General features: G+C 38.5%; 1 protein-coding gene across 29 annotated transcripts in view; it reads left to right on the forward strand.

The window, feature by feature from the left end:
- The window catches only part of ank2b (ankyrin 2b, neuronal), a 213,719-nt gene that overhangs the window by 102,277 nt on the left and 96,014 nt on the right, over positions 1 to 15,428 (forward strand). For all 29 annotated transcript variants that reach the window (XM_067447692.1, XM_067447664.1, XM_067448466.1 and 26 more), the window contains exons 3-6: positions 8,737 to 8,835; positions 10,842 to 10,940; positions 11,021 to 11,119; positions 13,238 to 13,423. In XM_067447692.1, the coding sequence (XP_067303793.1) occupies positions 8,737 to 8,835; positions 10,842 to 10,940; positions 11,021 to 11,119; positions 13,238 to 13,423 (483 nt within the window). The remainder of the gene's footprint in view (positions 1 to 8,736; positions 8,836 to 10,841; positions 10,941 to 11,020; positions 11,120 to 13,237; positions 13,424 to 15,428) is intronic.

Genomic DNA, 15,428 nt, shown 5'->3' on the forward strand with positions numbered 1-15,428 from the left:
ACAACAGGCAAAATAACCAATTTAGCTCTCTTTCTTTTCGTTCTTCTCCTCTTCAGCTCCTGCTCATTACTGTTATGTCTTCCGTTAGACAAACATGTTTAAATAAAAGTGAAAATGCGTACTTCCTCTATAACCTCCTGAACTTTAGGGCAACAGCGGCGTGCTGCGTCTCATGTCACTGATATTGTTCTTTTGTGCATGCGTATAAGTTTGAAACCTCAAACAGTTCACACTGGAATCAGATATAGGACACATTTTAAAAGGTAATGTGAACAGCCAAACAAAAAATCAGATCTGAGCAAAAAAATCAGAATTGAGCATTAGGACTTGCGGTGTGAATGGCGCGATAGTCAATAAATCAATTAGTCGCACGATAAAAATAATGAGCTCGATAATTTTTCCAGCCACGATAATTTTTGAATGCGTGTTTGTTTTCCATGTCTCTCTCTGTCGGAGCGTGTGTTTGTTTGGGGAGGTGTTTAAACTCGACGCGCAAACTGGATGCGGTGTGATGAGACGTCAAGCCCGCCCAGATTCGTCCGGAACTCGTGCTTCTTCGCTTGCAAAATTTGATGCGCGGTGTGCCAAGCGAAGTTGGGTCTCGCGCACCCCGCGTTGACGTTATTTTTGCGTCGAGAATAACAAGCCAAACCTACACTGAAGTTGCCAGTTTGATAAATGCAAGTTAGTTAATTCTTCAGTTTAATCTTTGTGTGCTAAAAAAGGCACATACCGGTAAGTTCCTGTAGACATACAATAATTTTTTTTTTTTGCCAAATAAATAAAAAGCATGTCATCAATGTCCTAAATTGTGGATAATTAAGCTACATATAATATGCTGAAGTAAATTTCTGGAGTGTTAATGATTAAAAGAAAAAACAACAACAACAACAACCACACAGAACCGAAAACCGTGACCCGAACAAAACCGGTTTTGTGAACCGTGCCGCCCCTAATATGATCCTAAAACACAATCATCCGTTGCCGTTTTCTTCCATTTTTTTTTTTTTGTGGTATTTATTCAAGTGCATTTTTTGCTAACAGACTAAGAGTCCATTGCTTTTAAAGCAGCACTGGGCAACTTTTGCTCTCGGGGTCCCCCTACAGTTGGGGAAAAATAATGTCCTCAGCTACTGTCGTAAACTCAGTCATCCTACAGCAGGGGAAGCCATCGCGCGTGCATTTGCTGACATGACAGCCCTGAACTAGTTCACGTCCGAATGTAAGGAAGTGTGTGTGTTGGTGGAAGTGACGTATATGCCGTAAAGCAGTCGAGTTTTGTAGTTCTTTTTGTTCTCGGGTTACTACCCGAAACCCGACGTTTAAAAGTACGATTAAAAACGATACAGACCCCATCAGGCTATGGCAGACGTGTCATTCAACCTATTGTAAGTCGATTTATCATCACAAGAGTCTTAAAAAATATATTATGAAGGTTGAAAAGTTACCTAGTGTTTTCAGTGTTAAATAGTCTTTAGAAATAAAAGTTCATTGATCTTTGAAAAGGTGTACCTGCATTTTTATGCTATCATTATTTTAGATGAAAATGGTCTCAGAACAACAATACTATCGTTTATTATAATAATTTCTTGGCCAATTTATCATCCAGCAACATTTGTTATCGTGACAGGCCCTGCTAATAACACAATATGAAGAGCCAACAGCAGGGGCACTAATACGATCACTTATACGCTGCTATGTGGAAAAAACCTGAGGAAGACGAGTTGGCCGACTAGCCAGCAGGCACGGCAGCAGGACTCCAGTTTTGGATGGGCCAGACCAATTGTGGGTGGGCCTTAAAGCTGCTTTTTAGATACATCCTTACACTCGTCTGCTAAGAAAGATATAGAAAGATCCCTCATGAAGTTCAGGTTTAATATGTCGCATCAGGAGAGTGCACGCAGCATCCAACAGGTCATTTTGAATTTCGTGACTGAGCATCTTTGCATTACTAGGGATCGCATCTAGTCGCTCCTGAGTTGCTTTGTCATGCCTGCAGACCAGGCAGGCCCGTCTATGTGACCCGTCTATACAATTCCAAGAAATTGCCTGCGTTTTTACCTCATCATTATAATAAACCTCAGCCGTGTGTCATGAGAGCCGTTTTTGCGATCTTCCAGTGTCGTTGACCATCAGTAGATTCGGCTTGTTGGACAGATGCAAATGTTGGGGGCGTTCATATAAATGATCCCCAACGCTTGCGTCACGGTTGGGTTTATGTTGAGAAGCACTTATTTTTCTGTTGAGTTTGATTTACGTGATTTACATCAGAAGGAGGAGGCGATGGTGTTTGAGACTCACAGGATGTGATGTCCATGTTCTGAACTCTTATTATATCACTATGGCAAGGTTAATTCAATTTTTTATTCTAGGGCACCTTTAAATCAAGAGGCATTTACTAGATCAGTAAAACAACTTCAGATATTTGTCCTTGTTTTCTTAAAAATATAATCCAAATGAAGAGAGTTTTTGCTTAAAACAGGCAAAATGATCTGCCAATGGGGTGAGAGAAATAATCTTATTTCTGTTTGGGACGGAAACAAGAAACAAGATTTCAATCAGAAATCAGATTATTTCTCTCACCCCATTGGCAGATCATTTCATTTTGATTTTATTTTCAACAAAACAAGGACAAATATCTTCTGTCGTTTTACTGATCTAGTGAATGCATCTTGATTTAAGAATTTTGAGATATTTAGACTGGAAACAAGACAGTCAGAGTGAGTCTTTTGGCAGTGTATTGCTACAATAATCCTACAACAACTGTTTTATCTTCCAAATGTTGACTCTACACTATTTCATGGTGCTTCATCACGAGTGTTTGCTGCTATTTCAGGATCGCTATTATCAAATGCCGACCTCGTGCAAAGCTTGTTAACAGCTCTGCTGTGGCAACAGTGTGTGTCTGGTGTGGTAAACATCAGGCACATCGACCCTTAATTCGCTCTGCGGTTTCAAACGTCCTTTGGCTTTCTCTGCTTCAGCTGGCATGTTTTTCGGGTTAGCATAGTGGATACGCATAGTGTTGATGGCGGTGTGAGGTCGTCTGACTGTAAGCTCTTAAGATCTGGGGCCATTTTTTGGGATTTATGCCTGAATTTGGCCTACAAAAATTGAAAAGCCTCCCATACACACATACAGTGGTCTAGGTTCAAAATGTTGGTGTCATTTTACAGGAAACCCTTTGAAGTTACATAAAACACTGCTAAAAGTGATACACATGTATGTATAGGTTGTCTAAGCTGTAATAACCCCCCACACTTTTTTTTAATTTTTTGGTTATAAACTCATTTTTGAAAGTGTGTAACTCAGGCCCTGTGTGCTCTAGGACCCTGCAGACACTTTGGGCTGCTTCCACTAAACTCCAGAAAATAGTGGAAAAAAGAAGTTTGTCTGAGTCATGTTGTATACAGTATTTATTCAAATGGGTCTGAAGGAAGGATCACCATATACAGTGATATAAATGCAATATTCCAGTGTCATTAAATTAATTATATATGCTGGAAGCAGCCCAAAGTGTCTGCAGGGTCCTAGAGCACACAGGGCCTGAGTTACACACTTTCAAAAATGAATTTATAACCACAAAAAAAACAAAAAAGTGTAGGGGGTTATTACAGCTTAGACAACCTATACTTACATGTGTATCACTTTTAGCAGTGTTTTATGCAACTTCAAAGGGTTTCCTGTAAAATGACCCCAACATGTTGAACCTAGACCACTGTATGTGTGTATGAGAGGCTTTTCAATTTGGGTCGGCCAAATCCAGGCGGAAATGGCACCAGAGTAATTGAGTGTAAATACATTACTTTGTCTAAAACAAATGCAAAAGTGATGCATATCTCCAGAAAGAAGAGACTCTAAGCTTTCTAATTGTGCCACATATGACGACATAGCTCCTCCACAGACATTTAAAATGGAAAGTATATACGTGACGATGTCCGTGGAGTCCCCACCAGTCATTGTGTTTGTAGACCAGCTCAAAGGAAACCATGAGCATGTTTACCTGTGTATTCAGCAGGAGCTCTTCAAAGACAAAAATGATGATTTAAGGTGTTCAGTCTCGTATAACATTGGAAGACTGATTGCCAAACATCTACATGAGCTAAAGAGGACATAGTTAAGGGTGTGTTTAGGGTCTGGGTTTGCATAAATGTTGAGATATCTGAGAACAAAGATTGTAAGACCAGAATTAGCATGTGAAAAGTCTGTCATGGAGGGCAACAACAGCCGGCTATTAATATCCCAGGAAAGGTTGTTCTGTCATTGAGCTGACAGTTTGTATCGCAAGGATCTTTAAATATTCTTTATCAGTTTAATCAGAAAAAAATGCAATGGAATTTCTTCTGAAATGTGCTTCAGTGTCTAATCACAGCAAAAAAATATTTTCTTACTTAGTATTTTTATCCTGTTGTTTAAGTTAGATAGAATATATATAGAATGATATATAAGATATTTTTTCTGGTTTTCGGGGAAATAAAATAAAAATGAGTTTTTCTTATAACAAACAGGTTATTCCTCCAATGTGGTGAGAAATATAATCTATAAATATAAAGTATTCTGTTTGAAATCTTGTTTATTGTTTCTGTCCCAAACAAAAAAAAAACAAACAAAAAAAAAAAAGATTATTTTACCCCATTTGAGGATAATTTTGCTTTTAATTTTTAAGCGAAAACTCACTTCGGGTCCTATTTTAACGATCTGAAACGCAAGTGTCAAAGCGCGAAGCACAAGTAACTTTTATTTTCCCAGCGCTGTTGCTATTTTCCCGGCGGGATACCAGGCGCACGCCAGGAGTGGTTCACAGCCGAGGAGACTGATGTTCTTGTAAGAGCAGTGAAAGACAGAGAAGTTGTGTTGTATGGGGATGGGAGAAACCCACCCAAAATTGCGTCGGTTAAACAGGCGTCGGTTAAATAGTTTTTTCAGTTTTTCAGCCGATTTTTTTTCCTGGTTCTTGACGGACAAACCAGTTTGTCAGATGTCCTTATATACATATATGTCTTGCCACTATTGGGCAAACAGGTCGGATCCTTCATTACTACAATACGCCTGAATAATTTGTAAGCTAGATTTATGCCTATTTTTTCACATCTTCGTGGCACACCACAATGTGTTAATATTTGTTTTAGTGTAACAATTTATGATTTGCAAAAATAACTGTTGCATCTGTGTAGATTACATGAGCAAAGTGTAAGTGCATGCTATACATTATGGTCAAGCATGCACCCTTAAAATAGCATAATGAACAACGAGCAACGCGCCGCTGACTTTAGACTGGGTTTTTTCTGGTCAGTGGCGCAATTGTTTAATGGAACAGCAAAATAGCTCCAGGGATTGTTTGCGCCGGAACACGCCTCCTTTTTTGCGCTGAACCGCCCAGGGAGCGCAAGTTCATTCACTAGTTTAGCGACGTGCTTCTGTGGAGGGAAAAGCGCGCTTTGCGCTGGTGCAAAATAGGAATGACACATGCGTCGGTGTACAAAGTCAATTGCGCTGGGTGCAAGATAGGGCCCTTCATGTCCTTCGTCACTTTATTGTCCAGAAAACAAGACTAAATGTCTTTGAGATTTAGATATTTGGACTGGAAACAAGACAAAAAAATCAAAGTAAGAAAGTCTTTTTCTGTTTTTTTTGCAACGTAAACACACTGTAAACCCTAACGCTCAAAATAATGCACTTGTTTGAGTAGAGCCAACTCAAATTAAACAAGTTAGATCGACTTTCATGAGTATTTAGAACTTTCTCTCTCTTATGAGTTCTCAAAACTAACACTTTTCAGTAATTTGAAATGTTTCATTGAACTTGTTTCTTTTAATTTAGACAAATTTAAATTTAACCAAAACTGGCCTGAGGTTCTATTTCCCAGCATGCTTTGCCATGACACTCAAAAGGGAGAGTCCATGCCAAAATTAAGTGTTCTATTGTGTTTTTTTGTGTGGAGATTTAGTGGTGATTAATGTTTTATGTTAGTTTAGAAGAGTTTCTGTTATGGTGTTTCTTTAAGGGGTTCCATCATGTGACGACTGAAGCATTAGCATAGTTTATGAACAGATATATGTAAATGTTTTATATTGATATCCTCAATCAGTAAGTGCTATGCTATGCTAATGCTATCAAAGCATTGTGTCACCAATTAGTAATGTCCTAAAAATATTTAAGTTACTTACTCAAATACTTGATGTTAAGACCAATTAAAATGTATGAGTACAAAATAAGCAAATAAGCAAATTCTGCTTATTTAAACTTATTTTTATTTGATGTAACCGATTGCCTCAATGTTTTGGAGTTTTGCTAACTTATTTGGGTGTACATTGTGTATACTGGGGCTTTTGATGAGCAGTTATGTTTATTACTTTTGTATAGTCTATAAAAAAATTGATACCAGGCAGGGCTGTTTAAATATCACAAACTATATTTGTAATTTGCACCAGTATTAGCATAGGGTTGCGTAAGAGGAGCTTGAGGTAAGTTGAGCCGGCCGCTGGGGTTGTTTGTTACATGATATATTCAACAAGTTCTCATCATTCGTCATTCGGCTCAGTCTGTGATTGAGAGGAGCACATGGGAAACTGTTCAATGGCTCATATTCACTCCATAGTACATTTGCTTATTTTCTCGTTTTAATTGCTTTTTTATTAATATTAAACATAAATAATACTTATGTAATATTACATAATAATAACAAAAAATCAAGATTGAGTAGGCACAACAAGTTGTCAAAACTCAAAAAACTTAGGCAATGAGTTAATAAATGTACAGTTGAAGTAAGCAGAACTTGCCGATTTTATTTTGTAATCATACCTTTGTAATTTTAATTGCTCTTGAGAATGCTAGTTCATACTTTGAATTAAAAATAAATAACGCAATCTAATTTTTTTAAGTAGTGGAAACTTAACTAGCTATTTCAATAAATGGTTACATAATGCTTTGGTAGCATTAGCATTAGCATAGCACATGTTGAATGAGGACATATAAAACATTTAACATAAATCTGTTCTCAGATAGATTTTATGCCAAAATAGCATAAAAACACTACTAAATCTCCCATTTAACGTTAATCTCAAACACAATATAACACTTAATTTTGGCATGGAGTCTCCCTTTTGAGTGTCATGGCAAAGCATGCTGGGATATAGAAATCCCAGCCCAATTTTGGTTCAATTTAAGTTTGTCTAAATGAAAAGAAACAAGTGCAATGAAACAGCTCCGATTACTTAACATTAGGGGTGTAGCGATTCGTTTTAACAACGATTTGATTCGTATCACATTTTGAGGTTGTCGATACGATTCGAGAACGATATTGGTTCATTTAAAATGATACGATCCGAAACGATTCAGTGAACTTTTTACTTTTTAGCCAAAAAGTAAATCAGTGTGACTGAAATAAACCTGTGCAGATGAAGTTTTCCAGATTCCTGTTGTTTCTTTTAAGGGAATCAGGTATCAATTAATTATGGATATAAACAAACAAGTAAACAATTAATGACAAATGTGTCACATTTTATTTGAATAAAGTGCAACCAACAGTTTAGGTTGAATTAACAGGAAGTTAACCTTTCTGCTCTCATTTTCAATAAAAGTAGAGTAAGTGCAACCTCCATACTACTACTGCTACTTCTGCTTGTTTTTCAACATAGAAATATTACAATATTAATATCAAAAATAAAGTGCAACCAACATCTCTTCAGATTTAATTAACAATAGGTATACCTGCTACTTTTGCTGTTGTTTTTCAACATAAAATAATACAAATATAATATTAATATCAAAAATGAAGTGCAACCAACATCTCTTCAGGCTGAACCTGATACTACTACAAACAGCGAGCGACTCCTTTAGAACATCTCCATCTTTACTAAAGCCAGAATGTTTTCTCACACTGGACCGCAATGGTGGCCTGATAATTTCTTGCTCGTTGGCTTCTCCTCTGTCATCCGCCATGTTATGTTTTGTTTTCTTTGCGCGGCTGCTGGTAACGTTTAACGCCTTTATCAATGAAAGTGCTAAGAAAAAACATCCAGATAAAGTCTGACGTGCTTAAATCAAATGCTTTATTTCCTATTATTGATAAAATCGATTGATTACCTTTTAAAACGATATTGGATCGATACATGTCGACCGGAAGGCCAACTTGCCGAGCACAGATCGATGTAGTTGGATCATAGGAATATAAATCGATGCATTGATGTAGTAGATGAATCGTTACACCCCTACTTAACATGTGTCAGTTTTGAGAACTCAAAAGAAAGAGAAAGTTCTAAATACTCATAAAAGTCGATTTGATTGAACTAACTTGTTTAATTTGAGTTGGCTCTACTCAAACCAATGCATTTTGAGCGTTTGAGGTTTACAGTGCATCCTAACTCTAAATAATGACACGATGAAAGCATGCAGGGCTTTCCAAATGAGTCGAGGTGCAGAAAGTAAGACTTCTATGTGCATCTGTGAGCGGCTGCCAAACGGATCCACGTGTGATTTGAAGATTGCGCTGACCTTTAAGGGTAGTCAGGAGTGGTCGTCTGTTAGTGTGCAACACTCCTTTACTATTTAATACACCCTTTGGAGACTGACCATTGCTCTGACAGACATTCAACAGCTTCTGGGACATTTAACTCTCCTTAATATATGAGTTTGAGACAGAGAACATACCTTGGAAATGGACGAGGAGGTATACTTCGGTCTTCTGTACGTCTCTGTCTTGTTTGGTTTGGTAACTTCTGTCTCTGACCTCCACAGAATGGCCTCAACGCTTTGCACTTGGCAGCAAAGGAAGGACACATGGAGCTGGTCCAGGAGCTGCTGGACAGGGGATCTTCAGTGGATTCTTCAACTAAGGTACAGTTTCTCCAGGAAAACATGAATGGAGCTGGTGTGAAGGCTTACGGAGACTTTAATGTTAAAGGAACACTCCACCGTTTTTAGAAATAGGACTTATTCAACTTCTTTCCTACATTTAGATATGTGGGCAAATGCATTTTTGTCTCAGTGCATTGTCGCTAGCTTAGCTTAGCATAATGAATGGAATCCTATGTTGCCAGCTAGCATGTCCCGAGTAAAAGTGATCAAAAACATTTTTTTTTTGACTTGGGAGTATACTATGGGGAAGCACAGGCGAAGCACTGCTACTTGGGCGCAGAGATATTACGCAACACAACCTATTTTTCATACAGTACATGAATGGCATGATATCTCTGCACCCAAGTAGCAGTGCTTCGCCTGTGCTTCCCCATAATATAGTCCCAAGTCAATATCTGCCTTGGAAATCACCTAGTCTTAATCTGCATCGCTATTTGTACTCGTTGTGAATACGCAGGCCACAAGAAGTCATTAGTTTTTTTTAAGTTTTTTATCACTTTTACTCAGGACATGCTGGCAACATAGGATCCCATTCATTATGTAAGGAATAAATGACGACAACCCATTGAATTATTGGGAAAATAAAGCACACCCAAGGTGGTAATGCGGTCACGGTTCCTTTAAGTGCCAGTCTGGCCAGAAGTTGTTGTGGCGCGCCCAATGTTTGATCCAGTAGTGTAATCCTGTAATAACGGAGTCTGTAGTTTCAAGACCGCATTTCTAGGTTTTTTTGTGAGCTAGCCAACTCTACTCCAGACCCGATTCATATCTGAAACAAACAGACCCACAGTAATGATTCAGTGTTTCATTTGGTTTCCATAGATCACTTTAAACACTCTACGATAAACTATCTTTGCAACTACATGTCAACTAGCAACCATTAGAGTATTAGTAGACAGTCTGCTTAATAACACTTTATTTTGATGCTCCCTAACAGACATTATACTGACTATGGGCCCTATTTTACAGGTCTGAGCTCACAGCGCAGGTGTCCGAATCCACTTTTTCTAGTATATTGGTTGGAAAAACGGTCTGTGCTCCCGGCTCATGGTCTAAAAGGGTCATTCCCTCATCTCTTAACGAGTCATGGTTGTGTTTTGGGTGTAACAAGCAATAAACCAATCAGAATCTCATCTCCCTTTCCCTTTAAAAGCCAATTGTGCTCGAGCCATGAGCAGATTCACTATTGACATGAGGAGAGACTGAAAGCTCCTAATGAAAGGAATCCTTTTATTTTTTAATATTTAATGATGTTATGTTTGTGATCATCAGAGAGAGAGAGAGAGAGAGAGAGAGAGAGAGTGTGTTATCATATTATTTTAATTTATTATCATTATTGCATTATTACTGCACCACAAGTTCACAATTTGTATGTGTGTTGCCCACTTTCCTCTTAATAACAAAATAAACTCAACTAAAATACCAGCGGTGAGAAAACAGCTGTTCAGAAAGCATCTGATCATGGAGATGTGGATATGTTTGAACCAGCTCTGAGATTCAACACTCCAGTGAAGTCGCTTCACGTTTTTTATATAGCACTTTATACAATAGATCAAGCAGCTTTACAGCTTTACACATGAAAACAGTGTCAGTCTCTTAGAATTATAACTTGTTCTACTAGTGTGTGTTTTTACACACAAACTAAACAGAAGAAATGAATCTGAGAAGATTTCCTTGTGGAAAGAAGGCGGAGCCTCAGAGCCACACCCACCTATTACATCATCCCCACTGACCAATGGGAGTTCAGAGGTGTTTCTGTTCTTCAATTCCACTTAAAGTATCTCAGGGCCGTAAACGCATCAAAGCGAACGCTCCTGAATCCAGTTGTACTGTTGTCAGAAGTAGCACAAGCACATGGAGTACGTCAGAAATAGTGTGGACAGCATCACTGATTATAATGGGCTCTATTTGCTTTTGTTGCATCGCTCTGCTCAGAATGTCTGAGTTATCTGCTCAAAGGATGATTGTGTTTGTTTGGCTCACAGAAAGGAAACACAGCCCTCCACATCGCTTCTCTAGCAGGACAAGGAGAAGTGGTGAAGACCCTGGTCAAGAGGGGAGCGGACATTAATGCACAATCTCAGGTAGGAACAAGTCCGACGATTATGCCTGCAAACGTGCTCAAGTTAAAAACCTCAATCATTAATAATGTATTCGTTCACAGAATGGATTCACTCCCCTGTACATGGCTTCTCAAGAAAACCATTTAGATGTGGTGCGATATCTTTTGGAGAATGGTGGAAACCAGAGCACAGCGACAGAGGTAAAGTGCTTCTAAAACTGTAGCTTGACAATGTTGCAAAAATATGACTTTATATACTTCTTACTATCATTGCAACCAGTTAAAAGCACTTGCGTTGACATATGTCTTAGACCTAAAGGTGTTTTAATGGTTCTTTGCAGCTTCTTAGGATTGGAAAATAACCATTTCATAATTAAGAACCAGTCTGATTAGTATGCTTAGGTTGGCTATAAATTCTTGTTACCCAATGGCTCTTTAACTGACTCAAAAGATTTCACTGGTCATTCAGTCACTGCTGATTGGCTACTTATAATGCTGAAACAAACACTAATCAATCCATAATATGTGACCCGTCACGGAAACCAGGGACTTAAGTCGGCAGCTCTACTTTCTAGCTAAATGAGTTTCAAATTATGTGATTTTCGCTTTTTTGCAGAATCTGTTAGTTGAAATCCCGAAGAAGCCTCTCCGTGTTTGAGATGGCATTAATGGTATATTAAAAAGCGTATATTTTGAGGTTGAAATCGCCTTGTTTTGTCTGTGTATTTCCATACTGGCTTTTGTTATTGCCCCGCCCTCCAAGGGACGCGTGGCTAATTATTTATGCAGCGCTCTGGCCGGCTGTAGAGATGATCTGAGCGATGATGAAAGCGGCATAATAAGACTGGATAGAAGAATGTATCAGACAGGCGTCAGACGAGTGTGACCGTAAAAAAATCAGAGGCTATATCGATAGTAACATTTGACGGGGATAAAGACAGAGAAATGGGTAAAGTCCGTCACCGTGGCTGTAGTGTAGGGGTAAGGCGCATGTCATCAAGTTCTGACGCAACTCGATCAGAGGTTCAAATCCGCCTTTTGCGACACTCTCTCTACTCCCGTTTCCCATCACATATCAGATCGGAAAGGCATTTATTTTCAAAAAGAATTGAGAAAATATTAGAAAAGTGGAAATAAAGCATCTAACGTGTTTATTAATAAGTGTTTCTCGGTTAGAGAGTGTGGCAAAAGGCGGACTCGAACCTCTGATCGAGTTGCGTCAAAACTTAATGACATGCGCCTTACCCCTACACTACAGCCACGGTGACGCCTTAATGACGCCATTCCTCTGTCTTTATCCGCTTCAAACAGACACACAGTACATCCACTAAGAAGACCCTGGCAAACAGAAAGTGTGCCCGAACGACTTATTTCATTAGAGGCAACAAGATTTGCAAGAATACTTTTCTGTTTCTTATGGGGTGTTTCCATAAACACCAACATTTGTCGTTTTGTGTTCATTCTAAGAACACACACATGTTATCTCATGTTTAGACCTTCCCATACCTACCTATTGTTCTTAACTGTCGTTTTAATTGTAATCGTTAGCATCGTATCACTTGCCAAAGTGTTTGGCCGGGAAAGAGTTAAAAGCCTATTTACTAGTTTTATCGGTTCTAAAAGCTGTGTTCAGACTGACGTTGTGTTTTGTTTGCTACATTCATGAAGTGTACTTCCTTGGAGTAGATCAAATAAAAAGAGAATTCCTATATATGTATGCTTGTATTCAGGGATGAAAACGTAGCCTTGTGCAGTATCAGTGAAAATTGAGGATGAATCGTGATCCTTGTGATATCAAATCGAATCGCTGACATGATAATCACAAATGGATTGAATTGTGAAACCAGTGACCATCGCTTTGATCCATGAGTCCACATATTATCTGAAGTCTTTCTAGAAAACAAAGAAACTCTTGGGACCTTATGTGAATCCTTTAACACATTCGTTTAAGGAGTACAAAAGCTCCTTGCGTGACAGATGCAATATCATCTTTTGTAAATAAAATTGTGAAAATATGATTGAGAAAATGAGAAAGAGAATGAGAAAAATAATCTTGTTTCTTGTTTCCGTCCCAAACAGAAATAAGATTATTTTTCTCACCCCATTGGCTGATCATTTTGCCTGTTTTAAGCAAAAACTCACTTTATTTAGATATTTTTCCCCATTTATTTTACGTATCTAGTAAATGCATCTTGATTTAAGAATATTTAGATAGTTGGACTAGAAACAAGAAAAAATATCAAATATGAAGAACTTTTTTTGCAGTGTAATGCAAGTTTCGGTGCATTATTTTTGGTTTCCCCTTTTCTGGTTTTGCAGGATGGCTTCACACCTCTCGCTATCGCACTGCAGCAAGGCCATAATCAGGTGGTGTCCATCCTTCTAGAAAATGACACGAAGGGAAAAGTACGTCTGCCTGCCCTGCACATCGCAGCCCGCAAGGACGACACCAAATCTGCTGCCCTGCTGCTCCAAAATGACCACAATGCCGATGTTCAGTCTAAGGTAAATACGGCCGGCTCAGAGCTGAGGGTAGGGAGGAAACGTGTATTGACAACCAAATTGAAACGTGGCTTCAAAAATTAAAAGACAATATCATTTGTATGTGGATGTGCTGAAGGATTATGAGTAATGTCAGTGAGTGTGATTCGAATCAATCCATCAGTCAATGCAGGAACTGAATGTTCTTCATGTAATCTGGTTCTGCTAACCTAAACATCTTCATTCGTTGTTAGCCTGTAGTCTGAAATTAAAGGATTAGTTCACTTTTAAATAAACTTTCACTGATAGTTTCCTCACCCCCATGTCAGCCCAGATGTCCGTGTCTTTCTTTCTTCAGTGGAAAAGAAATGAAGGTTTTTGATGAAAACGTTCCAGGATTTTTCTCCATATAATGGACTTCAATGGGCCTCAAACGGCTCAAGGGCCAGATGACAGTTTCAGAGACGCTTCAGAGGGCTTTAAACGACACCAGACGATGAATACGGGTCTTATCTAGACAAACCATCGGCATTTAAACACAAAATAAAAGAGTTTACGTTTTATAAGCACAAATGCTGGCCTTGCTCTGTTCTGTGAGGCGCGTTCGTGACGTGGAAAAGATCTCGCTTGACGAAGGCAGAAGTACCGATTCAGAGTTTACAAGTGTTCGTAAAAGCGTTTTTAAACAATTAACTCACACAAAGACGCGAATATGTGTATATGGTCCTCCTTCCACACACTGACTCCTTCCGCCTTTTCAATGTCACGAACGCGCCTCACAGAACAGAGCAAGGCCAGCATTTGTGCTTATAAAACTTAAACTCTTTTATTTTGTGTTTAAATGCCGATGGTTTGTCTAGATAAGACCCTTATTCATCGTCTGCTGTCGTTTAAAGCCCTCTGAAGCGTCACTGAAACTGTCATCTGGACCGTGAGCCGTTTGAGGCCCATTGAAGTCCATTATATGGAGAAAAATCCTGGAACGTTATAATCAAAAACCTTCATTTCTTTTCCACTGAAGAAAGAAAGACATGAACATCTGGGATGACATGGGGGTGAGGAAACTATCAGTGAAAGTTTATTTAAAAGTGAACTAATGCTTTAATATTATTATAAAGATAACACATCGATATAATATGCAAAGGGTCATTTTTGCTGTTTGAATCAGACTAGAGACACACACATTCAGAACAACAGTTTTTGTACAGTTAGGAGGACCGATTGGTAACAAATCATTATTTTCAAATTCAATCCCTGCTCTGCATGCACTAACAGATTAAAGTTTCAGCATCTTGTCACACTGTCCTTGAGTTTGTGTATGTGTGTGTGTGTGTGTGTGTGTGTGTGTGTGTGTGTGTGTGTGTGTGACTTGCAGTGGTTTCAGGATGTTTTGTGCCAGATGAAATCTTCTGTCTGTGTTTGTCTCTCTGCATTTCTCTGTTTCTCTCTCCAGTATAAATGTGCCTGCGTCCTGTGTTTCCATCCCGACGCTATCCGGGTTTCTCTCTTTTCTCTACTTACCCATTCCTTCCTGATCCATTTATCAGTTTAAAAAAAACATTCCCTCTTCTTCTTAGTGTATATCATAACCCAAGCCGCATGCACTTAGAAACTGAATGTGCTCAGCCGCGCAGCGTGAAAGTGTGTGCATGCAGGTCTGATGTGTGCTTGCGTGTGTTTTATACGCTAGGAGAGGTATTTATTTTTCTTTAAACATGGCCAATGGTTTGTACTGTAAATAATTTACAGTTTTTGGTCAAAAAAGTTTTCTTTTGACATGCAACATTCGAAGCGTTCTGAATGCACATATGTACCAGTTTTAGTTTGAAAGAACAAAAACTGAATTTTAGACATTTAATTGCTTATATGCAATATTAAAGGATAATATTTATGCATTACTGTTTTCAACTTTTGAGCCACATTAGCTAGTTTCAGTTTATACCTTATATTTTAGCTAGATGCCTATAAATATAGAATATCACATTATTTAAAATTGAATCATAAGATAGTAAATGTTTGCTAGATGTCC

The sequence above is a fragment of the Pseudorasbora parva genome, chromosome 1 (genome assembly GCF_024679245.1).
Source record: "Pseudorasbora parva isolate DD20220531a chromosome 1, ASM2467924v1, whole genome shotgun sequence".
NCBI lineage: Eukaryota > Metazoa > Chordata > Actinopteri > Cypriniformes > Gobionidae > Pseudorasbora > Pseudorasbora parva.